General features: G+C 52.1%; 3 protein-coding genes and 1 long non-coding RNA gene across 13 annotated transcripts in view; 3 read left to right on the top strand and 1 right to left on the bottom strand.

Annotated features, from left to right (window-relative positions):
• REPIN1 (replication initiator 1) overlaps positions 1 to 11215 on the top strand; it is a 39533-nt gene extending 28318 nt beyond the window's left edge. The window contains exons 1-3 of one of the 7 annotated variants that reach the window (XM_073238233.1): positions 6030 to 6204; positions 6947 to 7073; positions 8437 to 11215. In XM_073238233.1, coding sequence (XP_073094334.1) covers positions 6166 to 6204; positions 6947 to 7073; positions 8437 to 10160 — 1890 coding nt within the window. In that variant the 5' untranslated portion in view covers positions 6030 to 6165 and the 3' untranslated portion in view covers positions 10161 to 11215. Of the gene's footprint in view, positions 1 to 6029; positions 6205 to 6260; positions 6282 to 6875; positions 7074 to 8433 lie in introns of those variants that run through there. The other 6 variants (XM_036999433.2, XM_036999430.2, XM_036999429.2 and 3 more) reach the window with 6 other exon arrangements.
• Positions 1289 to 5962, bottom strand: LOC140849829 (uncharacterized). Its single transcript, XR_012132056.1, has 2 exons — positions 5198 to 5962; positions 1289 to 4980 (listed from the first exon to the last, which is right to left on the bottom strand). It is a non-coding gene; the product is annotated as an uncharacterized lncRNA (long non-coding RNA).
• Positions 11216 to 14596: 3381 nt separating the features above from the next.
• The window catches only part of ZNF775 (zinc finger protein 775), a 28670-nt gene continuing 19082 nt past the window's right edge, over positions 14597 to 24184 (top strand). The window contains exons 1-2 of one of the 4 annotated variants that reach the window (XM_073238238.1): positions 14663 to 14732; positions 16028 to 16073. Coding sequence is in view for 1 of the 4 variants with exons in the window: in XM_073238235.1 (XP_073094336.1) it covers positions 14797 to 15133 (337 nt within the window). In the remaining 3 variants the exon portion in view is untranslated. Of the gene's footprint in view, positions 14733 to 14756; positions 15134 to 15224; positions 15908 to 16027; positions 16074 to 24184 lie in introns of those variants that run through there. The other 3 variants (XM_073238236.1, XM_073238235.1, XM_073238237.1) reach the window with 3 other exon arrangements.
• Positions 14646 to 24184, top strand: part of LOC108397582 (uncharacterized) — a 40101-nt gene continuing 30562 nt past the window's right edge. Inside the window, exon 1 of the mRNA XM_073238240.1 lies at positions 14646 to 14732. The gene's annotated coding sequence lies outside the window, so the exon portion shown is untranslated. The remainder of the gene's footprint in view (positions 14733 to 24184) is intronic.

Below are 24184 nucleotides of genomic sequence, written 5' to 3'. Positions count from 1 at the left end.
AAGTGGAGGCCAGACTTGCGCTGTGCCTCCTCCAAGTCTCCAAGTGGTTTTATTCGAGAGGAGTTCAGGTGGGAAGGAACTGAGGGAAGAGGCAGTGTTTTCTTACATGGCGAACGTGTATAGGCGGTTCCCAAAGACCAGCACATGCCACTCACAGGAAACAAACACTTGAAGATATGCCTCATCTGCTAAACTCCAGAGACGTCACTGAGATGCAGATTACAATTGCCTTGTGTTCCCAAAGCAAGCTTGGCTTTTAGTACACTTTGAACTAAGAACAGATACACACTGACTTCTAAGTCCATCTTTTGAATTAAGTTGAAGAAAACAGAACCCGATGCCAGAGTAGAAACACAGCATCATCATAATGAGATTTGACCTTAAAAGGGTAAGTTTATAGATTTCTGGGTCCAGTCAAGGACCTCCTCTCTTGCCTGAGATGATCTGGTGCAGTTTTTCCGGGCCATGTGTGGGCCCCAGACCAAATCACCGAGCTCGCCAGGGTGTAGAGCGCCCTCTTCCTGCTGAGCCTGTGACCGGACGTGTCAGTTTCCCTCAGGGCCAGAGGTTCCCTGAAAGTTCCTGCATTCCACTTATTCTAGAACAATCTTGCAGGTAAAAGAATAGGTTCACAGCACTGCTGCCTACAGTCAGAGCCCTTCAAGTGGGAGAGTTACAGACTCAAGTTTTTTGGATTTTTTTTCTCTAAATAAGAGTGGTATTTTTTCTCACTAAAAGTGCTGGCAGACTCCCATCACCCACTTAATAAGCAGTAGCCAAGAGAAGAGAATTTGAAGTTTACTGGTAAACATTTGGCTCAGCCTGTTGCTTAGGAATTCAGCGTAGTCTAATCACATTCGCTCAACCGTATGATCAGCTTACATCTCCTCATTCGTGCGCCTGACATCTTATGATCCTTATGATGTCACCATGTCATGGGATATGTGGTGGTTGAAAACACAGGCCAAGTCCCTGCCTTGTGTGGCTCACTAGACGAAAAAAGACCTGAATGAGTAGGTAGCTAAACAGTTGCAGGCTGGTGATAAGAGCTCTGAAGAGCAGTAAAGCCAAGGAGGGGGCCGGGAAGTGATGGGCGTGACAGGAGGGAGCTGTGGGCTGAGAAGCAGCCCTGACCAGGTCCTGATCCCTGGAACCTGTGAATGCTCCTTGTATGGCAAAAGGGACTGAGGAGGGGGCTAAACGAAGAATTTCGAGATGGGGGGGTTAGGTAGGGGAAATATAATTAAAAACAAGATTTGCCAATACAGAATAGCTCTCCACATAGGTAAAGAGAAAGAACAGTTTTATTATTGAATAAACGTTAAACCAGAAAGAGATGCACAGCACAGGCAATCCAGTAAGACACTGAAGGCAGAACGCAATCTCACCCTGTCATCCAGGCCAGCAGATGCAACCCGGTACGCACGTTGTCAAGATGAACCAGAACTAGTCCTCAGGCAGGCACTGATGATTCACCTGGTGATCGGAGTGGCCACCTGTGTTAGCTGATCACCTTCATCCAGAGGGAAAATACACTTCTCGTGTCTTTATGACGGGAGGTGGGTCCGTAGCCTGGAGCCGGGTGCGCACAGGAGTCAGGCTCCCCCTTCCCCAGGGACTGGGAGGCAGGCCACTAGCTCCCTTGCCGTTCACATTTCAAAGAGATGGCATGGCTCCCAGGTCCTTGAGACAGAGTGCTGGGCTGTAAGCCGGCCAGAGGCTTATGTGGCTTTTAGAAAGATTGACATACATCTCAAAGGAGCAGAGAAAAATTCACAGTGACAAGTTTTCTAAAGAAAATGCTGTAAAGGAAGAGGTAGGGAGTCTCTCCTTTTTTACACCAGGGAGAATTCAAACAGTTTTCTTAATTTTAATTTGTATTTGCCCTTATTGTTATACTGGATTGTTCGGGTGACCCCTGGATGTAATCACAGGTGTCCCTCCTCATTGGGAGACAGGGGGAGGTCTGACTACAGCAGAGACAGGGGACAATGAAGCGAGACGCTGGCTTCCGGTGGAGGGAGGGGCCCTGGCCCTTCTGACACCAGGATTTCCACCCAGTGAAACTGATTGTGGATTTCTGACCTCCAGAACTTTAAGAATAACTGTGCATTGTCATAAGGCCCCACGTTTGTGCTAATTTGTTATAGTGACCACAGGAAACTCATACAGATGGAGGGTGTGGAGAGGAGAGGGGTTCACTGGGAAGCACATTTCGAGAAGAGGATACTTGAGCCTAACTCTGAATAGACTGAGCTCTACAGAGATCTGGAGGAAGAGCATTCAAGGCAGATGGAACAGGAACTCCAAAGGCCCTAAGCTGGGAGCAACCAGTTGTGGCTGGGCAGAGCGCCAGAGGACTGCAAAGGGCCAGAGGTGGGGAGGCAGGCCTGTCAGAGCGGCTGGAACCTGAGGAGCTGGGGCAGCAGTTTGCCATGTTTCCAAAATGTGAAGTGAGCAACCTGATCTGTGTTTCAAAGGGTCAGGCGGGTAAGGGAGCTGGGACTCCGTGGGGCCCGGGGAGCAGTAACAGGGCTGGCTGCTGCAGGGCCAGGCCACGGGGGGGCACTGGTGAGAGGCGAGAAGCCGTGTGCGGGCCTTACCACCGCAGGGCACCCCAACACTAGGGCTCGCCGCAGGAAACCTGAGATGGCTACCCGGTTTCCTTTTGCCCAGCTATGTTGTTTTACTCTTAGAAAAACAGACTCCTAGAACATGGTGTGCAACGGTTTGGGGGTGACATTTGCTCTCAGTCGAGTGGCTGTCCTTGCCATACGTCCCGTATGCGTTCATGCATTTAAAGGTACTCCCAGAACTGCAGAAGTAGGCGCACTTTGATCTTTTCCGGGAGAGTCTCCACGTGACCTGGCGGAGATGCCCGCCTTGGAGTCAGGGCCTTGCTCAGTGTAGGCCACAGCTGCTTTCTTTCAAGTGCAGATGGCAGGAGAACGCAGTGGGGGGAGGGCTGGACGAGCAGGCACAAGTGACCGTCCCCGGGTGGGCAGCAGATGTGGTCTGTGCTTTCTGCCTCCTCGCAAACTGGCCGCAGACACCTTGGAATGAGCTCTGGGAGTTGCCACGTCTCTTTGGGACGTTGACAGAAGTTCAAGTAAGTTCCATCTGAGTCAAGTTTTCCTTTCTTCTCTCTTGCTCCAGTCTCCTCCAGCTTTTCAACTGTCATCCGCTCAGAAGTTATCAACAAGCATTTGGTTTTATTTCATATGAAGTACTAACTGAAGAGGTATTTCCATCACTAAACCAGAGTTAGAAGCCCTCTCAACATCCTTGCACGTCAGGGAAAGACAGCACGGACCATTCGGCCTGGCACCTGGCAGAGTAGCAGCTGCTGGTTGCTGCTGGAGTATCTGCTGGGTGTGCGAGTGGGTCCTGTGGGGAGGACTGGACAGTGTAGCTGCAGGGTGGGGGCAGGGGATGCAGTTTACCCTCTTACAGATACAGTCCCCAATAGCAAGGCCTAGGAATTCTGGCTGGATAAAGGCTCAGGAATACGGCCCAACTCCTTTGCCACTCATTTTCTGCCTGCGGAGCAAAGGCCCCATTTCCTTTGACCATGCCAAAGGCAGAAGTTACAGTAGGTGGTGAACTCCTGACTGGGGAGAAGATACGTCTTCCAGTGGCGCTGGGCAGGGAGAGAGTAGTTGAGGGCTTTGCTTAAGTGCAGAGCCTTTCTGCTGAGAAAGTTTGTTTCCAGACAGATAAGGATGTTTTGTGAGTCTCTGAGGTGTTGTGGGAGTGCAGTAATCAAGTAGCATGGGATGGGCCACATTTACTCCTGAACTGACAGGTATTTCACAATCACTGTGCTGGGCCCAGCGGGGGTGCTTTTCTCCACAGACAACTTGAGTGATTAAGTGGGGCTGGGTTCCTGTCAGCCACTCTCTAGCTGTGTGGCCTTGGGCAAATTCCTTAACATCTCTGAGCCTTGCTTCATTTGTAAAATGAGATCTGGAAGAGCAGTTGCCTAGGGCTGTTAACAGGATTAAATGAGATAAGGATTTGCAGAGTTTATTGCCATGTTTGCAAGTAAGGACTCCTTAAACATGAACTATCATTCCAAGTATTTAGGTAAAAACTGGACTATATTCTGACTGCACTGATAGAACAATCTGTTCTTCTGTAACTACCAAACTTGTCATGTATTCTGCAATATGTTGTAACCGTATTTTTGAACACAACTGTATGACCTGACAAAGGTGTTTTTTCATACTTGTAAACTTTATTTATGAAAAGTATAAAAGTTATGCACTCAATATACAAATAGAAAACTTGGCTGAGGGGTAAAATAAAGCCTGACTAAATGGAGAGACATGAATCTTAAATCTCTTCAAATGGATTTTTAAAATAACGAGAAATTTTTAAAAATACTGATAAATTCTAAAGGTCATTTGGAATAAATGAGTAGTTCTAGCCAAGAAAGTTTTGGGGGAAAAAAAGGAATCTGTGTGGGAGGGGAGTACTTACACTACTAGATATTAAAACTTATTTTCTGTGATAAAAATACAAATATAAAATTTAATTTGGGGTGGGATGGCTGCTCTATATATGACATTTATATATAAGAAACCATAAAAGCCTTTGCTGTATAAGGAGTAAGCCCCCAATGTGAAATAAAACGAATTTCCCAACTTTTAGAAATGGACAAATAGAAAAGAGGGCAAAAGGACATAAGCAAATTCACAAAAAAGAAAATACAAATGAGTAAGAAATAACTATGTAAAAAAACAAGTATGCTAAATAGTAATTAATCTAAGAAATGAAATTCGAAGCAATGAGAAATAATGACTTTGAATTAAATTTGAAAAGACAGTCTGTGTTATCAGGGATATGGAGAAATGAGCATTTCTCAAGGGAAAACATATTTTCCTAGAAAATAATTAGAAAACATTAAAAAATATATACTTTGGCTTTTGTTTCTCACTTCTTGAATTTTTAAACCAGCATGTGCAATAAAAGATGAACCTGTAACGATATAGAAAAACAAATTTATAAACAATTTATTTGCATACTTATGCTGCCATTAAGAATCATGTTATAAAAGAATATCTAATAAAATGGGAGAAAATTCACAATATTTTTAAGTGAAAAGGGCAGAATACATCTTTGCAAGTTGTTATGCCAATTATGTCAAACATGCATAGAAAAAAATAAAGCATAAAAAAAACCAAAAGATACATACCAAAATATTAAATGTAATTGACTCGAAGGAAACGTATGAGAGATGTTTGTATTCTATTCCCTATTTGGGCAACAGATTTTTTTAAAAAACTGGTTGTACAATTTAAAAATTGCCTTTGCTGAAAAGCATAAAAGTACATGAAACTGTACTAGCCTGAAAACCCAGTAAGAGTTTCGTGCATTAGGTCAGGGCCACCTGCTCGTGGGTGAGTCAAGGGCGCAGGCCCCCACCTGCCTCCACACTCGCCAACTGGCCGCGGTGTTTGCAAGCGCAGCGACCTCGCCGCGAGGACGGCCCCTCGGCCAGGCCGCGCGGCCATGGGACGCCTGCTCTTCACTAGTTCTAGAATATCGGGCATTCCCTTTTCAAAGTTCACACGATCGGGCCTTTCCTTTCCCCACTTCTAAACAAACCAGAAGCTGACTCTGGGGTCAGCCTCGCCGCCCGGCCGCGGAAAGGCCGAAGGTGGACGCCGGCGTTGGCGGATCAGGGCAGGGGCGGCGCGGGCGGGGAGCGCCCTCTCGGAAGGCGAGGCTGGGTCCAGCCGGGTCACCGCGGTCTGGCCACGCGGTCGCCCAGGGACGCGCGTCTCCGTAAGGACAAAGGGTCGGGAAACTTGAGCCGGGCCTGTCCCAGAAAATCAGGGCTGCAGTCGCCATGGCTCCGGAGTCGGCCCCGGGCGGTGGGCCCCGGCCCTCGCCTGGCCCTCGAGGGGGCGCTGGGAGCGACTGGCCACGCTCGGTCGGCCCTGCCGCCCGCCCCGCCCTCCGGCCCCGGCCGCCCGCCCCGCCCTCCGGCCCCGGCCGCCGGCCCGCGCCCGGGACTGACCCTCGGCAGCGCCTGTAGTCACGTGGCGCTGGGAACCGGCGGGGGGGCTGGGCACGGGCCTGGCAGTTGTGAACTCGAACCTGCTGCTGTCGCCGCGGCGGGGTGGGGAGCGTGGCCGCCGGCGCCGGCGTTCCGGCCTCATGGACGCGCCACGCGCCTCAGCACGCCCCGCCGGAGAGGTTCGTCCCGGGCAGGGCGCGGGGTCCACGCGGGCCCGTGGCGGGGGCGGCCCTACCTGCCGGGCGCGTGACCAAGTGTGCGTTGTTGCTGGGGGGGACACCGCTGGACCGTTTGGGGGGGCGAGCCCGCGCACCTGCGCACAGGCTCCGCGAGCTGCGCGTTGCGTGGGGACCCAAGGGCCCGCTCGGGGAGTCCCGAGCCGTGTGTCCGCGAACGTGGACGGGGTACACGACCGAATACAAAAGCGGGGTGTGGGGTCTTCATGGTCCATTGCCGTCCAGAGTGCGTATGGGGATTCTGACCGAGACCTGGCCACACCAGCTCGCCCTGTGCAGCCCCTTGGGAAACGGTCCTGGATTCCTGTTGGAAGGAGGGTGGGGGAAGGGGAGCCGCAGGGATTCCGGAGTCTCTGCCATCAGCCGGCCTTTGGCCATCAACATGGAGAATTCGTGCTGTGACCTTACCACTGGAGGAAGTGACCCCCAAAGGCAGTCATGTACTTCCTTGGTGAAGGGGCACGTTCATTTATTACACCAGTAACTATTCAGGTCACTCTGCCGGCGGGTGCGGGGCTTGGGTGGGGGAGGGGTTGTGGCTGCCGAGGACACAAAGATGACTGCCCTAGAGGGAGCTCAGAGCCTCATGCATGTTTTCTCTCCCCTCCCCACAGGTAAGGCTGGCCTCTCTGCAATCAGAGGTCTGAGCTCTGCCATGGGGGTAGGGGTGTCTTTACTGCTGCAGTTTTCTCTGACATCTGGGGGCTACCAGAGTGTGGGCGCAAGCAGGCGCTACAGCCGCAGAAGTATCCCCAGGAACATCTCCAGGAAGAGCTGGAAAAAGCCTCATCTCCAGCTGCAAAGTTTCCAGGGTAGAGTCTGGCCTTTTTTGTTGGGTACCCAAACCATTCCACTGCCCCAACGCTCAGACCTACCCATTCTGGTGCAAAGAAGTCACCTGTAGGGGGAAGGGTCACGTTCTCACAGCCTGGGAGTCTTCCCTGTGCTCAGTCTGGCCATTGGGAATGAGTCATGTCTGTGCTTCTCCAGAGGGGTCAGGCTCTAGGGAGTTTAGGAGGATGTGTCTGGAGCTTTTGAGCAGGCAGTGAAGGTCCCTTAGGAGTCTAACCACCACTCCATCCCACCTCTCAGTGGGTGTAGGAAGCTCTCCTGCAGTAATCTGGGCTCCCCGGCTCCGTGGAAGAGGTGAATGTGGGGCAGCCCCTGGCGGGGTTGCGATAGGATGGGGCAGGAGACAGAGATTACAATCTCTTCTTCCCTTCTGCCCCAACAATCCCTACCACCCTGACGGAGTTCGGGGCCAGGAATCTGGGCCCCTGAGGGCAGCAGGCTGTGGTGTTCCTTGGATTTGGGATAACTTTGCTTCCTGCGATGTCCTAATTATATGTGTGGGTGGAGGAGGGCAGGCAGGCAGAATGTGGGCACAGTCTGGACAGGTGGTGGCCTGGCGTTATGCTGGGCTAGGAGTAGCATCTAGCACTCCCCTCCTGTGCCTGAGGAGAGCTGTCCTCACTGCTTTCCTGACTTCTACCCGAAGAAACTGAGGTCAGGGAGTCAGAACATGTGTCCCTGTGATATGATTAGAGCCCGGAAGAGAATAATAAGAATGAAGGGCTCTAGGCATTTCTTTCTGTGAGATCTTTACCAACCCAAGTGTTGTAGAGGAAAGAACACTGGCCTGGGAGTTCAGAAGACCTGTGCCCTAGTCTTGGTTTTGCTGCTGGTCTACTGTGTCTCATCAGGCAAGTCCCGTCACCTTTTATGCCTCCCTGTCGCTTCATCTGTCGTGGGCTTAATGTCTGCCCACCTTGCCTCACAGTGTTGCTGTGAAGCTCAGCTGAGGCAACAGAAACAGCGGAAACAAGAAGAGGGCAGCAGGGAAGCCCTTGGAAAAGCATTAAGCATGGTAGGGAGAGGCAGGAATGTTTGTGCAGCCAGCTCTGAGTGTTTACTCTACAGCAGACTTGGGGGATTCCAAGAAGTATCAAAGTGCTTACCTTCTCCTAGTTTCCAGGGTCAATAAAGACTGACGACAGATATATTTGAAAGGGTATCTAGAAGCCTAAAACATACAAGGAAATAGAAGAGTACTCCAGATTCAAGGGCCCCAGGAGTTCAGAGGGGCGAGCTCCTCTCGGGCCTGGGGCGGGCAGGGAGGAGCCGGGGCAGGATGAGTTGACCTCAGGAATGATTGTGCTTTTCCACCTTCAGCAGAGGAAGAACCCATGCTGGAACGCCGCTGCAGGGGCGCCCTGGCCACGGGCCCTGCCCGGCCCAGGCTCTCTGGGCCCTCCCAGCAGTCTGCTCCAACCCTGGAGAAGGAGTCCAGCAGGCTGAGGTCACAGGGCACCTCTGTGGCCCACTCGGGTAGCCAGTCCCCTGGTAGGGCCCATCGCTGTGCCTACTGTCGAAGGCACTTCCCAGGCTGGGTGGCCCTATGGCTTCATGTCCGACACTGCCAGGCCCGGCTGCCCCTGGCCTGTCCTGAATGTGGCCGTCGCTTCCGACATGCCCCTTTCCTGGCACTGCACTGCCAGGTCCATGCAGCTGCCACCCCAGACCTGGGCTTTGCCTGCCACCTCTGTGGGCAGAGCTTCCGAGGCTGGGTGGCCCTGGTTATGCATTTGCGGGCCCACGCAGCTGCAAAGCGGCCCGTGGCCTGTCCTGAATGTGAGAGACGCTTCTGGCGCCGAAAGCAGCTTCGGGCTCATTTGCGGCGGTGCCACCCCCCTGCTCCTGAGGCCCGGCCCTTCATATGTGGCAACTGTGGCCGCAGCTTTTCCCAGTGGGACCAACTAGTTGCTCACAAGCGGGTTCACGTAGCTGAAGCCCTGGAGGAGGCGGCAGCCAAAGCCCTTGGGCCTCGGCCCAGGGGCCGGCCCGCAGTGACGGCCCCGCGGCCAGGTGGAGACGCTGTAGACCGCCCCTTCCAGTGTGCCTGCTGTGGCAAGCGTTTCCGGCACAAGCCCAATTTGATCGCCCACCGCCGTGTGCATACGGGCGAGCGGCCCCACCAGTGCCCCGAGTGTGGGAAGCGCTTCACTAATAAGCCCTACCTGACCTCACACCGGCGCATCCACACCGGCGAGAAGCCCTACCCATGCACGGAGTGTGGACGCCGCTTCCGCCACAAACCCAACCTTCTGTCTCACAGCAAGATCCACAAGCGATCGGAAGGGTCTGTGCAGGGCACCCCTGGCTCGGGGAGCCCCCAGCTTCCTGCAGGCCCCCAGGAGCCCTCATCTGAACGCACCCCGCAGGCCCCACTGAAATCTGCCCAGGAGCCGGCCCCGGCGCCTCTGCCGGAGCCCCCGGGAGAGCCGGCACAGGACCAGGCGGGAGCGCCCCCCTCCCTCTACAGCTGTGAGGACTGTGGCCGCAGCTTCCGGCTGGAGCGCTTCCTGCGGGCCCACCAGCGGCAGCACACGGGCGAGCGGCCCTTCGCCTGCGCGGAGTGCGGGAAGAACTTCGGCAAGAAGACCCACCTGGTGGCCCACTCCCGCGTCCACTCGGGCGAGCGGCCCTTCGCCTGCGAGGAGTGCGGGCGCCGCTTCTCCCAGGGCAGCCACCTTGCCGCCCACCGGCGCGACCACGCCCCCGAGCGGCCCTTCGTCTGCCCGGACTGCGGCAAGGCTTTCCGCCACAAGCCCTACCTGGCAGCCCACCGGCGCATCCACACCGGCGAGAAGCCCTACGTGTGCCCGGACTGCGGCAAAGCCTTCAGCCAGAAGTCCAACCTGGTGTCCCATCGGCGCATCCACACGGGAGAGCGCCCCTACGCCTGCCCTGACTGCGACCGCAGCTTCAGCCAGAAGTCCAATCTCATCACCCACCGCAAGAGCCACATCCGTGACGGCGCCTTTTGCTGCGCCATCTGTGGCCAGACCTTTGACGACGAGGAGAAGCTCCTGGCCCATCAGAAGAAGCATGACGTCTGAGAGGGCAGGGGCTGCGGAGGCCGAGGGGGAGAGGGAGAGTGGCCGGTGGCATTCTCACGGCCCCAGCGCCCCTGCTGCTGCCGGTGGAGGCGCGGGAGGGAGAGGGCTGTGAGCTGGCCCCGGAGAGGGAGGGCCCTCCTTGCAGAACACAGGGCCCCGGCCTCCAGCTGGTGTTTGCTAAGGGTCCCTCCGGACCATCCTGTGCCCTGGAAAAGTAGCAATAGCAGCTCCATCTGTTCTTAGAGCCCCCCCTCCAGCTGGAGAAGGCACCAGGGGACAGGAAGACCCTTCTCTGGTGTTAACGCCTTAATGTCCTTGTCTTTTATTATGAGTTCCTTCAGCTAATTTTTTGGAAGTAGGTGTGGTACAGTCATAAGTAAATGAGGGCTTGGGAGGAAAAGTGGACCAGCTGGATGCCTTTGGGAGAACCTGCTGGCCTTGTTAGGCAGCGCTTGGGTCTTTTCCAGCACCAGGAGGCAAAGCAGAGCTGAGCTGCTCTAACCTGTCCCACTCCGTCCCTTTGCTTCCTGCTGCCCCTGCACAGGCACCCAGATTTGGAGAGATCTACTTGCTATTAGTGCTCGGCTTGTCCCCTTCCTCCCTGAGATCAACTCTCCAGGGCATTTCCCCTTTGGTCTACTTGCTTTATCCACCAGCACTTAGAGCATCCCCTGCCTATCAGTGGTGCTTGTCCAGGCTTTTTTCTGAACCCCCAACCCACCTCCTCCACTCCTTCAAGAAGTCAACATGTGGAAAGGCCTGCCCCATTGATAATGGAGGGTCAGGTGACAGATGATAGGGCGAGTTCCCTTTTCAATATTTCTAGCATATGGATGCCCAGCCTCTGCTTGAACACTTAGGTGACAGGGAGTCCCCACTTTCTGAGGGTCTGGTTCTATTATAGGACAATTCTAATTGTTAGAAATTCTTCCTTATAATGAATGAAATCTGCTTTCCTGTAATTTCTACCTGTAGGGCCTTGTTCTGTTCTCTAATTAAATGGAACAACAACTTATCCTCCTTTTCAAGCTAGAGAATAAAGATTTGGTTTTAGAGTCAGTGTCTGAGTTCCTTTCTCCTGGGGGACTGTGGAATTTGGGTGACAAGCAATACACTATTCTCTGGGAAAGGGAGGGTTTGAGGGGGCTGTGGGGGCTGAATAACAGGCCAAGTGCACTGACCTGATGAGTTCCAATGCACCCTACCTCCATTTCTTCCCTGGGGAGGCCAGGCACTCAGCAAATGGGGCTAGTTTTCTAGGGGTTCAGACTAGGGTCAAGCCAGATTTGTTGGGTGATAGTTATCAGGAGGAAAAGGCCTGGTTTGATCCTGCCTGCAGTGCCTTCCTGGCTAGCCTGCTACAGTTCCCCACATCTGTTACTATGTATGCTTCCCTGCCAATCTGCCTGTTATTAATAGGCCCTTTTCCTGCAAGTCTCAGTAATCTCTGCTAGATCCTCAGCACCTAGCACAGAGTCTGAGTCATAATAACTACAGTTTGTGAGGGGCACTTGCAAAGAAGTTCTTTGCATTACCTCACATAGTCCTTGGGTGGTAGGTACTCTTTTACAGATGAAGACGTGTTCAAGGTGGTAAAAGTGGTAATCACCAGAGGTGATTCAAACTCAGGTCGGTCTGACTCCTAGAATCTGCTCTTGACCACTGCTGCATCTCTGCTGGATGAATGGAGTGTGCTGCTGCTTTGGAGGAAGGTAATTACTAAATGACGACTGTGTGCTTGATACGGATAGGGATGAAAACCAGGGGTTGACAAAAATAAGACCCGGGTCTTTACCCCTAAGAGCTTGCCTAAGTCTGGAGAGGACATATATATGTATACAAATAATGAGCGAGATGGATGGTGGTGTGTTGGGCTCCAAGTATGCAGGATGGAAGCATAGTAATCTCTGCTAGATCCTCAGCACCTAGCAGAGTCTGGGTCATCATAATAACTATAATTTATGTGAGGGGCACCTTGCAAAGTGGTAATCACCAGAGGTGATTCAAACTCAGGTCGGTCTGACTCCTAGAATCTGCTCTTGACCACTGCTGCATCTGCTGGATGCAGTTCTCATTGGTTTATGGTTTATGGGATTATGGGGCCACTTAAAACCTCAGTAACTGATGGCTAAGAGCCTGGAGGTGTTATCTCAAGAAAGCTTCACTTAAATATGTCTCTTTCAGGAATTCCAGGGCTTCAAGGAAATGGAAGCAATCCTTTTTTAAGGGGTTGGCCAGGAAAGTAGGTAAATGGTCATGACGGGTATAGAGCAGGAGACAGGATGATGGAGACAGGAGACTGGGGATGATGGGGAGAGCAGAAGAGAGGTCATCAGGCATCTGGAGTTAGAACTGGGGGCTTGGGGGAAAGTTTGAGGGAGAGGGAATCTGACCAGGGGTCCTGACTTTAAAAAAAATCATTACCTTTAATGGAAATGCATGGTGTGTGGGAGGGCGGGCATTGAGTGTCCTCTAGTGCTGTGCTGCTAGTGCTTTTGGTAGAGATGGTGAGGAGAGGTCCACACCTTAGGGGAAGCCACAAAAGTGGCCTTGAGGGGCTGGCAAAGCTGGGACAGAGTGAATTTGCCTGTGGTCCTTCCTGGGTCCCTCAGGGGCCCGGTGGTTCCCAAGTCCTTCCTCAGCATGCCACATGCTGACAGTCTTGAAGGAGGAACTGCCCGGGCTGGAAGGTACAGCACTCTGCTAATCGGAGCTTCCCTTCTATGCTGAAGAATCCAGGGTTTTTAAAATTTCTTTTTTCTTCTATGATGATAAAACCATTAAATTATCTTGTCAAAATTAAACATTTTTAGATTTTTCTAAACATGGAAGTCCTTCATTTCTCCCACCTACTATGTTTTCTTTCCATCATGTAAAGAGTTTGAGGATATCCTAGACATTTTTCCCTGTGCACTTGCAAACATACATATGTAACTATTATTTTTTTGCTGAGCAGAAATAGGATCCCAGATCTATTTTTTCCTGTCTTCATTCTTCTGCTTCATTCTTTGTCCTTGAAATACCCTTGGTCATGAAATGTCAATCTAGAGAAAGTCTCACTCTGCAGAGGAGGAAACAGGCCCAGAGAGTGGAAGTAGCTTTCTCACTTCTAGCCAGAGGCAGATTTGGAGTTAGAATACTAGAATTCCACTAGCCTTTGTTGAATCTCGAGAAGTTGTAGAAAATAGAGATGGGTGAGACCTTTTTTAAAGAGTTGATGGCCTAGTGGTGTAAGGTCTCTGTATAGGGTTGTGTATTTCACAAAAGCTTTAGACAACAGAACCAATTTGGTTCTTGCAAAAATCCAGTGAGTATATAACCAATAAATTGTTAACTCTTTTACAGATGACTAAATCAAAGTCCAGGGACAGAACAGTATCTTTTGTAAAAACCGTACATGAAGTTAGTGGCAAAACTGACAGAATCTTGGTGCCCCAGTATCTACTGTGTTAGGAGGCTAAACAGCAGCTGAGTGCATGACATATGTTCAGTTTGCAGCTGTTGACTGATTATTCAGAATGAGGGCCACCAGTTTAACAGTAAGGTTTGTAGGAAGTCTCAGATGCCGACTTCTGTTATTAACCTCATGTGCCAAAGGTGGTTTCTAAGCAGCTCAGGAAAGAATCCTGCCCCTGGGAGTTGACCTAGCTGCTCCCCTTTGAGGTAGCAATGTGAGGAATTTTATTGACTTAAATGGAGCATTTTCTTCCAGTCACGGAGGGTAAAAGGGAAAATACTCTTTTCCGATGGTCTCTGGGAACAGAAGACCCTACTTGGCCATCTGGAACCCTTCCTCATAATCAGCAGTGACACTCGATCTGGGAATGTAAGTAACCTCCGCAGACCGCCGTTTCCTCAACGAGAAAGCGAGGGGGTTGAATTTAATGATGTCTATGCTTCCCGTGGAGACGCGGAGATCTATTAACATGTGCCCACGACATGCCGAGGGCCGCGCGTGGTGCGGAGGGCGATTTCTTTCCTGCCGCACGAGACACGTAAACCTAACACGTGGTGTGCTGTAGTGCCAAGTGTCACCACCATATCACTGTGAGCGCGGAGCGGGGTTCGTGCGTCTTGTTTCCCGGTTCCTGGTACAAAGAGTGGTGCGGCGTGTCACAGCGTCGGACGGATAGTTGCCGAGTGTCTCGATCCATTCCAGAGGCGCGTCTGCGGGGTCTGGCGAGGAGGAGCGGGTGCTGAAGAGCTATCCGGTCACCAGCAGCCCGGCCGCGCCCTCACCCCTCCTACCGTTAGGGTTTGGGACACAGCCCCGCACCGCGGCCAGCGAGTTTTCGCCGTCCGGGCCCAGCGCAGCCCGGCTGGAGGCGAGGTTAGCTTGCCCATCCCGGCTATTGGCTCATAAGAACAAAGGGGCCGCCCCGCGGGCTTCTCTGATAGGGCCGAGCTGGTCATCTGAGCGACACAGCCAATCATACGGCGGGGTGGCCAGGCCAGCCAGCCAATCAGGGGAGCGCCACGCCCCGCCTGCCCCAGGACTGGCGGGGCCGGGAAGCCCAGAGCCCAAGTCGCCCCGGAGTGGCAGTTCCCGTTAACCTTAGCCTCAAAGTCAAGGTATTTATTCCCGTCCCTTTCCTCCGAGTCCCTCAGAATCCTGGGGGGAGGGGCGCGCGGAGGGATGGACCGTGCTTTGGGGCCAGCTGCTCCCGCGCTGCCTCCACGCCGCCTCGGGCTGGAGGCGGCCTGGAGGCCTGGGGGTCCGTTGAGCCCCTCGTGCTGCGGCCCTGAGCTTCCCCATCCCCCCACACAGCGCCTGGGAAAGGGGCCGGGGCCGTGCGTGGGAGGGGCTGCCGGCCAGTGGAGAGCAGGAGGGGCGGGGAGCGGGGGACTGCCCCCGGTACCTCGGCGCGCGCTTCTGCGGGTGCGCTTCCCGATGTCCGGGAGCTGTGTCAGCCTCGCGGAAGGACCGAGCTTCTGGAGGCAGAACCCCAGTGCTCGCCCCAGAGTGACACATAGTAGGTGCTTAATAAAGCATTAAGTAGGCGTAAGGATTGTGGGGGAGGGGGGTGGTAACAATGAGAGGGAAGCACCACAGACCCTGGAAGTGTGACTCCCTGAAACCTCCGTTCCAGGAAAATGGGCACAGGAGCCCAGCTCTCAGTGGGGCTGGGGTGGGTCGTGGGGGAGTCTTCCCTGCAAAGGTGGGTATGGAGAAGCTGCCGCTCCAGCCCTTTGGGCGTATGGAGTCTGGAGTGTGCCCTGGTCAGACAGACCTGGGGTTGGGTGTGGTCAGAGTCGCGGAGGTGAGGCCAGAGATGTCCAGTCCCCCTGGGTTTTTTTGGGTCCCTGTGTTCAACTGTAAAATGAAGAGATTAGAGTGTATTCATCTCTTTCAACTCTTCAGGTTCCACGGTTCTGTGCTTCTAATCCGTTTTGAACTTGCATTTCTTTTATTTAAATGTTCCTTTATTTAAGTTTTTATTAATTGTTTACAGCAAGTGGGACCCTGGGCTGAGTGTTGGTGAGAGAGAAACACTCCCTGTGCTAAGATGTTATCATCTTGTTGTGGAGGCAAATTATTGTTACACCATGTAGATGGCGGACAGGTTAAACAGGGAAGGGCCATGTGTGAGCCTGGCATGTCCAAAAAGGCTCCCTGTTCAAAGCAACCCCTGCTCTGGGCTGGGCAGAGGAGAGTTGGGTGAGCGTGTCCCAAGACCCATCCCAAGCATGTGGAGACATGGTAAGATCGGGAGCTGCACGTTAGAACAATGGAGCAGCAGAGAGAGGTGAGCAGAGGCCAGATTTTAAATGGTGTTGCCAAGAAATTTCTAGCTGAATCTGAAAGTACTGGGGACCCATTGAAGTATCTTAAGCGAAGTAGTAATGTGTCCAAATTGTAATTTTAGGAAAAGTGCTTTGAATTCTGGTTGGTGAATGGATTGGAGGGGCAAGGTAAGCCATGAAACCAGTGCGGCCTCTGGGTGAGAAGTGGTGAGGCCTGGGCTAAGGTCTCAGCGGTAGACAAGCCTGGAGGTACTGAAAATGGCTCTGCGACCACTGAGTGACCCGTGGATTGTGAGGGTTGTGTTCTGTCGTAGCAAAAGTTGGTGGTGATTTTGAAAGACCTGATGAAGACCCACCGTCCTGCGGGAGAGGCAAGGCATGCCGAGAGCAGAGTGCGGAGCTTGGTGGGGCTGGTCTGGTCCATGTGCCCGCCTGCCCCCCACCCCCTCCCCATCAAAGATGAGGTCCAGCTCTCTTTGAGGCCAGGAATGTCACTTCTGGCTCTCACTTTCCTCATCTGACAAGGGGGAAATCCTCCTCACCCTTTCTAAGCGCCTTTGGATGCAGCAAGGTAGGGGAGTTTATAAATTAACACGTGATTCCTGTGGAAAGTACTCTTAGCAGTTGGTTTCATCCCTGTCTTCGGATCAGGCAACAGGGGTCCCCAGGCCCAACAGGCTCCTGAGCCTCAGGTTTGGGGCTCAGGAATGTGGGTGCTGCTCTCTTCTCTAAAGGGGGGTGGGTTAGCAAAGACTGGGGAGGGGATGCCAGGGGTGTGGGACGGGAGTGGGAGCAGGGAGGCAGAGGCGGGATAGTCCCAGCAGAGGCGCGCTTATCAGGCAGGTGGAGGCAGACGTCCTTGCAGGCGGTGCCTCGGAGACGGGCCTGGGATCCAATGAGGGACCCCTAGGAGGTGGGCAGGCATGACCGGTCAAGGCCACCGACCTGGCTTCCAGGGAGTGCTGTGGAAGCACACTGAGGTCACTAAACCAAGCCGTTCCTACCAGGGCGACCCTGAGGTACAGTTCTTACGACAAGGGGAGCAGGCGGGGGCAATGATAAGGCAGGGATTCATCTTGCGCCTTGTGAACACTGCTCAGAGTCCTTTCAAACTGTTTTCTCCCCAGCTCGATAGAACAGTTCAACACACAGAAGCAGGTATTATTATTATTTCTAAATAATAATTTAGTGATTTCTGTGGGATGGTGGCCTGCCCTCTCCCCTTGCTTCCCACCTGTGTCCCCTCTCCTGGGACTGAAGAGTCCAGTGCTTGGGAGACAGGTCTGAAGACGCTGGAGTAAAAGGGGAAGGGCAGGGCCTGGGTCAAGGACCTGTGCCAGTGGGGTGCACAGGAGGATGGGAGAGGAAGATGGGGGGTGGCGCTGGAGGGACTGCAGAGGCTTGTGGGAGGCGTGGAAGGATGCTGGGCACCTGGGGTGTGGGATGGAGCAGGCCTCTCAGGGTGGGGGTGACAGTCGCCTGGTCTGCACAGGACCTCTGGGCCCGCTGTCCGCCTGTGGGAAGCCAGTGTGGTGGGGCCCTCGCAGCAGCTGCCCTGTATTTCCCATACCATTTTAAAGCTGTCTGTTGTTTGTGTGTCCTCCTTGGTCATAAGCTCTGGATGAGAGGAAGTGTGAGGTCTGGTGAGGCTGGGGGCCTGATGACCAGAGAGAGAGAGAGAGAGCCAATTATCCAGAGGCCAGCCCCGAGGACTGCATTGTGCCAGAGAGTGGCCTTTGTAGGACTGGCCTTGGGGAGGACTTCATGGCTGTGGAGCTGGTCTTCTGAGACAGAGGCCATCCTCTGGCTCCCTGCCCCTAAGAAAGTCGAGGTGTGAGCTTCGGGCTCACCTGGGCTGAGGCTTTGGGCCTCAGACCAGCAGAAGTGTCCAAGACTTCTGGTCCAGACCCCTACCTGGGGCTCAGTCCCCGAGCCCTGCTTTCCTTACCATGTCCATACAGCCTCCCACCTCCACCCTTTAGGCCCTGTGCCCAGCCCAGAGGAGCCTCTCCTCTCTGCCAGGCCTCCACAGGGCCACGAAGGGTCCAATGAGCTGTCGTACCTGTACCTGGAACTGTGCTGCTTAGCACACACAGTACACACTACCCACACCCTCTTCCTCTTTGAGAGGCCAGCTCACATTGGGGAGCGGAGCCTGGCGTTAGTATGTGGGCTCTGGGAGCCTGCACAGATGCTGAAGGGGTGAAGGTTTAGGGACAGTGAGCCAGCAGTGGGGAGTGTGGAGAGGGTTTAGGACGTGCAGGTGTGGCTGGTTCTCAGGCAGTGGTCAACGGGAGCGGAGAGGCACTGCCCTTTGCAGGCTTCGGTAGGGCTGTGTCTCTGCAGACCCACTCAGCTGATGCACCTAATAAATGAGCAGAGCAGATCTTTTCAGTCTTCTTCAAGGTGGGAATCTGAGGCCTAGAGGTGAGGTGATTGCCAAGGACAGCTCGGCTCCTAATTGGCAGTCCGGTGTGCATGGGACTGCTGTGTGGGGCTGGGGTCCTGGTGGGGCAGCCTCGGGAGTGGACATCAGGGAGCAGCCTGGAGGCCCAGGCTCTTGGGAAGGACCTGCTGCCTCCCCCTGGGCTAGACATCTCTGGATGTGCTGTGTGGCCATTAGTGTTTACATCAGTTTCTTCTCATATGCCTATGACTGTATATTGTAAATGAAAACATCCAGTGATGTTAACTGGAACTGGTTTCCTAGCAGAGAACACCATTGTCTTGTCCTGAGGTATCTGTTGTTAGTGACCAAGGACGGGGGCTGGAGGAGCCCTCTCTCCAGTCCTCCATTTGTTTCATTCATTCAGTATACAGGCAGACCTCAGAGATAGACGGGTTCTGTTTTGGACCACCGCAGTAAAGCCAGTCTTTCAAGAAAGTGAGACAAATAACTTTTTGGTTTCCTGGTACATGTAAGTTATGTTTACACTACACGGTAGTCTGTTAAGTGTGCAAGAGCATTGTCTGAAAAAACTGTACATACCTTAATTAAAAATACTTCATTGCTAAAAAAGGCTATCCATCATCTGAGCTTTTAAAGTCATAAACACTGATCACAGATCACTGTAACGAATATAATAATGAAAAATTTGGAATATTGAGAAACTTGCCAAAATGTGACACAGACATGCAGTGAGCAGATACCGTTGGAAAAATGGTGCTGATAGACTTGCTTCGTGCAGTATTGCCACAGACCTTCAATTTGTAAAAAAATGTAGTTATCTGCGAATTGAGCCCTTCTGCACATTGGCTGGTTGGGGCCAGGCCCCTGCCTTCTGGGAGCCGCAGTCTAGTGCAGCACCGCCCTGTAGAACTTCATGAGTGTGGCAGTGTTCTCTGCTGTCCATTATTGTAGCTTTAGCCACACGTGGCTGTTGAACACTTGAAATATGGCTGTGTGATTGAGGAACTGAGTTTTTTATTTAATTTGTATAAATTTAAGTAACCACATGTGCCTATAGAAGCCAAACTCTTGAAAATGAGGGGCTGGTAGTTTAAGGTTTGGGAAGTCCCGCGTCTTCTCTTCAGAGGCCACATGGTCCAGGAGAAAGAGCTCTGGCTGGGGTAGGTTGGCTTCAGTTCCGTCTGGGCTCCAGGACTTCCTGGCCGTGTGACCTTGAGCAAACCCTGAACTTCTCGGAGCTGTAGTTTGTTCCTCAGCTGTAAGTGGTTGTGAAAGATTAAATGGGCGATGCTTGGCTGAGCAGAGGTGGCTCTCTCCCTCTCCTTACTGGAATCTTGGCTGCCCACCCCCTCTTTTTATAGCCAGGTCAACTCGAGGTGTTCAGGGAAGCCCCCACTCCCCGCAGTGAATGAGGGTGGGAGGCAGGAGCCTGCGGCAGGAGCGCCCTGAGTGCGCCTGTGCCCCTGGCCACCCTTCGGATGCCGTGCTGGGCCACAGTGCAGAGCCCTGCTCCCGGGGGCTGACCTGTGCGAGCTGGCACGGCGGGCAAGGGCAAGACAAGGAGAGGCCCATGTCTGCCCGCAGGGGAAGTGGCACTACTGAGCAGTGAGTTCTGGAGAGGCCCAGGCACGCTGGAGCGTGGGAGGTGGGAGGCGGGCGGGCAGCCATGCCTGGAGGACCAGGCGGGGTTCCAGGGCTGAGGGTTGGGAGGGGCAGGCCGTTTGGGAAGCATGGCAGCCCCGCTAGTGTGATGGAGCCCAGGGGCAGGGGGAGCAGTCAGATTGACATGGAGGGGGTACCTGCTTTCAGATTCTTGTCAGGGCAGGCATTGTTGGTATTGGGAGGCATGGGTTGATGTGGGGGCAGGGGTTGGTATGGGGGCAGGGGCAGATGCTGAGGATCTGGGGGGGGTTCATGGCTAAGAAGTGCCTGGGAGCTGGGCCTTTGGGGAGATGCCACCCTTTCATGTCTCATTTCCTGGGGGAGGGTGTGTGACCCCAGGCCACTAGTGACAAAGGACACATGAGTCACCATCTACTTCTCCACTTGGGGCCTGAGTCTGTCAAAAGGATGTGCTGGCTAGTGGGAAAGTTGCAGAGGCCTGAGATTGGATGCCAGGAGACCTGGATGTGGCCTTTCTCTTTACCCCAGCTGCTGTCCACCACCCTTCTCGCCCTCAAGTTTCTGCCAAGACCAAAGTTCCTTTGTTACCTCGCCCTGCCCCCGGACCTCACCACCTGCCGCAGGCCACAGTCCCTGCTTTGTGTGCTCTGGCAGTTGTCATGGCAGCTGCTCCAGTGGAGGTCTTCCTGTTGAGGGAGCTGTCATCGCAAAGGCAGCCTAACCGATCTGGGCAGGCCAGGCCCAAAGCCAGATGCCGGTAGGGGGAGGTGACCAGGGCCTTGTCCTCCGCATGTGTCCTTCCCTCCACAGAACTTCCGGGCAGAGAGGGAAATGGTCGTTGGAGACTGGGGGCAGGGCCCTGCATGACAGGCCAAGCCACCTTCAGAGACCGGAGTGGGCACTGTCAGGGGTGATGGATTGGCCCCCATTGCCGCCTGTTTTCTGGCCGGGGCATTGTGCCTGGCAGCCATCTTATCAGAGGCTGAGCTTCTCCCAGGTCAGCTGAGTGATGTGTTAGGTGGACTGAGTGGGTATTGAGAAGGGACATGCCATGTGACAGAGCAGGGGAGCAGGCACAATAAGAGAAGGGTAGAAAAGGCTCAGTTGGGGTGTGCCTGCTGGCTGGCTGACCTGGAGAGACATGGCTGCAGGCAGTTTCCACTGCAGACACTTTCCACCTGAGCACATGGGTGGAGGTGGACCCTGAAACGTGGCCCACTGCCCCTGTTCCTGTCCTCTGAGCCTTGCCTCCTGTCCCCTCCCCTCTCATTTCTTACTGTGCTCAAGGGTCCCCTTCTGTGTGTCACTTCAGTGTTGCTGGACTGAGCCCTGTTTCCCTTGTGCCCAGGCTGTGGGAGTTGCTGCACTGGTAATTCACTGTGAATGATTCACCAGAAACTGAAGCCTTTCTGCCACCTAGGTGACTTTTAGGCCCTCTTAGAAGGCAGAATAGATCGAGTAGAGCTGATCTGATAGGCCTTCAGGGGCCTCTGATGGTGGTGTGTGGAGTTTTGTGAATAAAGCTGAGTCCCACCCTCTGTCCTCACCCTGGACTGTGACCTGGTCCCCTGGCCCTCTGAGTTATTCCACACTGAAGTGGCTTCCCTGTTCACTAGTCCTCTGAGCCTCTTTAGTTAGACATTGAATCCCACTGGTGAGAAGCTTGCTTGCGACAAAGGACCTGGGGGAAGAGGTACACGAGGGCAGGAGCACTGGCATCCATTGGGGGCCTCTTGCTTCGTCATGCCTTCCCCTCTCCTTGTCGCCCACCTTTTCTCTGCATCACAAGCAGGTTTTAGTGTCTTTAAGAAACCAGTGGGATGTGTAACAGACCAGTGTTGGGGAAATAGAATTAAAAACAAAATCTACCAACTCAGTAAAACTCCCCACAAAGTAGGAGAGGAAGAGAACAGTTTTTTTTTTTTTTGAGGGCATCTCTCATATTTATTGATCAAATGGTTGTTAACAACAATAAAATTATGTATAGGGGAGTCAATGCTCAATGTACAATCATTAATCCACCCCCAGCCTAATTCTCGTTAGTCTCCAATCTTCTGAAGCATAACGAACAAGTTCTTACATGGTGAACAAATTCTTACATAGTGAATAAGTTCTTACATGGTGAACAGTACAAGGGCAGTCATCAGAAAAACTTTTGGTTTTGATCACTCATTATGAACTATGAACAATCAGGTCAAATATGAATATTTGTTTGATTTTTTTTTTTTTGAGAGGGCATCTCTCATATTTATTGATCAAATGGTTGTTAACAACAATAAAATTCTGTACAGGGGACTCAATGCTCAATGTACAATCACTAATCCACCCCAAGCCTAATTCTTGTCAGTCTCCAATCTTCTGAAGCATAACGAACAAGTTCTTACATGGTGAACAAATTCTTACATAGTGAATAAGTTCTTACATGGTGAACAGTACAAGGGCATTCATCACAGAAACTTTCAGTTTTGATCACTCATTATGAATTATAAACAATCAGGTCAAATATGAATATTCGTTTGATTTTTATACTTGATTTATATGTGAATCCCACATTTGTCCTTTATGATTATTATTATTATTTTTTAAATAAAATGCTGAAGTGGTAGGTAGATGCAAGATAAAGGTAGAAAGCAGAGTTTAGTGTTGTAAGAGAGCAAATGTAGATGATCAGGTGTGTGCCTGTAGACTATGTGTTAATCCAAGCTAGACAAGGGCAATAAAACATCCACGGATGCAGAAGATTTCTCTCAAAACAGGGGGCGTGAGGTTCTAAGCCTCCCCTCTGTTGATCCCCAATTTCTCACCTGATGGCCCCCCTGCGACTGTGCCTGTCTTAGGTTGTTCCTCCCTTGAGGAATCTTACCCGTCTCTGGCTAACCAGCCATCTTCCAGGGCCATACAGGGAGATGTAAAGTTGGTAAGTGAGAGAGAAGCCATATTGTTTGAAAAGGTTAGCTTTTTACTTCTTTGCAGATTTATGTCCTGTGGCTTCTATGCCCAGCACTTGTCTTGAGGTATCTTTACCACTTGGAGGAATTATGATACTCGGTGAATTCGATATGAGGCGCGAATTCTGTTTAAGGATTGTAATTAGGAAGGAAGAAGAAAAGCTATAGAGGTAGCAGACGAAAGAAAACATGGGAAGATTGATTATTTCTTTGACATATCTTCTTGTAGAGTAACTTAAGCATGTATAGGTTTTAAACTACTAATTAAATTGCACACACACATTAACATAATAGGAACAGGTTACATAACCAAAGCAGATCTATAATTACCAGCCATCTCCAGTGAAGCCAAGAAAACCAGTTAGGCACCCTAGGCATCTGTGAAAATTTGTCTTTGATATAATGGATATTGTCCAACTGTACTTGAACAGTCTGAGAGAAATCAGACAAATTAAAACAGCCCATTCCTGGGAACTGTTCACATCCCATATGTTCTGTTAACAGTAGATAGTCTGTAGTTGTAAGATTTTGGAGCGCTACAACTTGCACTTCTCCTAAATCTTGGTTGAGTTCCAACAGTATAGATCCAGTCAAATTTGTTGTTTTACTGAAAGCACAGGCCAGCTTAGATATCTCCTTCTTCATTCCCATGGCAAGTCCAGGAACCAGTGGGATGAATGCAGCTACAACTGCAGCATCGCCTGGATCTTTGTTGAGGTTTTTTGATGATCATCTTCTGGTATGACTTTTCCAGAGAGTGCTGATGTTGGAAGTTCTTCTTCATATCGTATCTTAGTTCATTTTCTGGGTAGCCAAGTTAGGCTTTGATCCTCTGTATAAACACAAACAGACCCTTTGCCCACACTTTGATATGCCCTTTATACCATTGTGTAGAACTCATTGGAGGTCAGCACACAGGAACTGCTTTTTTTTTTTTTGTTATATTTAATCTACACTTACATGAAGAATATGTTTACTAGCCTCTCCCCTATACCAGGTCCCCCCCATAAACCCTCCTACAGTCGCTGTCCATCAACAACAGCAAAATGCCGTAGAATCACTACTTGTCTTCTCTGTCTTGTACAGCCTTCCCCTTTCTCCCACCCCCCCATGCATGCTAATCTTAATACCCCTCTTCTTCTTCCCCCCCTGCTTATCCCTCCCTAACCCCCCATCCTCCCCAGTCCCTTTCCCTTTGGTACCTGTTAGTCCATTCTTGGGTTCTGTGATTCCACTGCTGTTTTGTTCCTTCAGTTTTTCCTTTGTTCTTATACTCCACAGATGAGTGAAATCATTTG

The sequence above is a fragment of the Manis javanica genome, chromosome 6, assembly GCF_040802235.1.
Source record: "Manis javanica isolate MJ-LG chromosome 6, MJ_LKY, whole genome shotgun sequence".
In the NCBI taxonomy this organism is placed as follows: Eukaryota; Metazoa; Chordata; class Mammalia; order Pholidota; family Manidae; genus Manis; species Manis javanica.
Note: the sequence above shows the minus strand (reverse complement) of the source record. Positions and strands in the feature narration are given on the sequence as shown.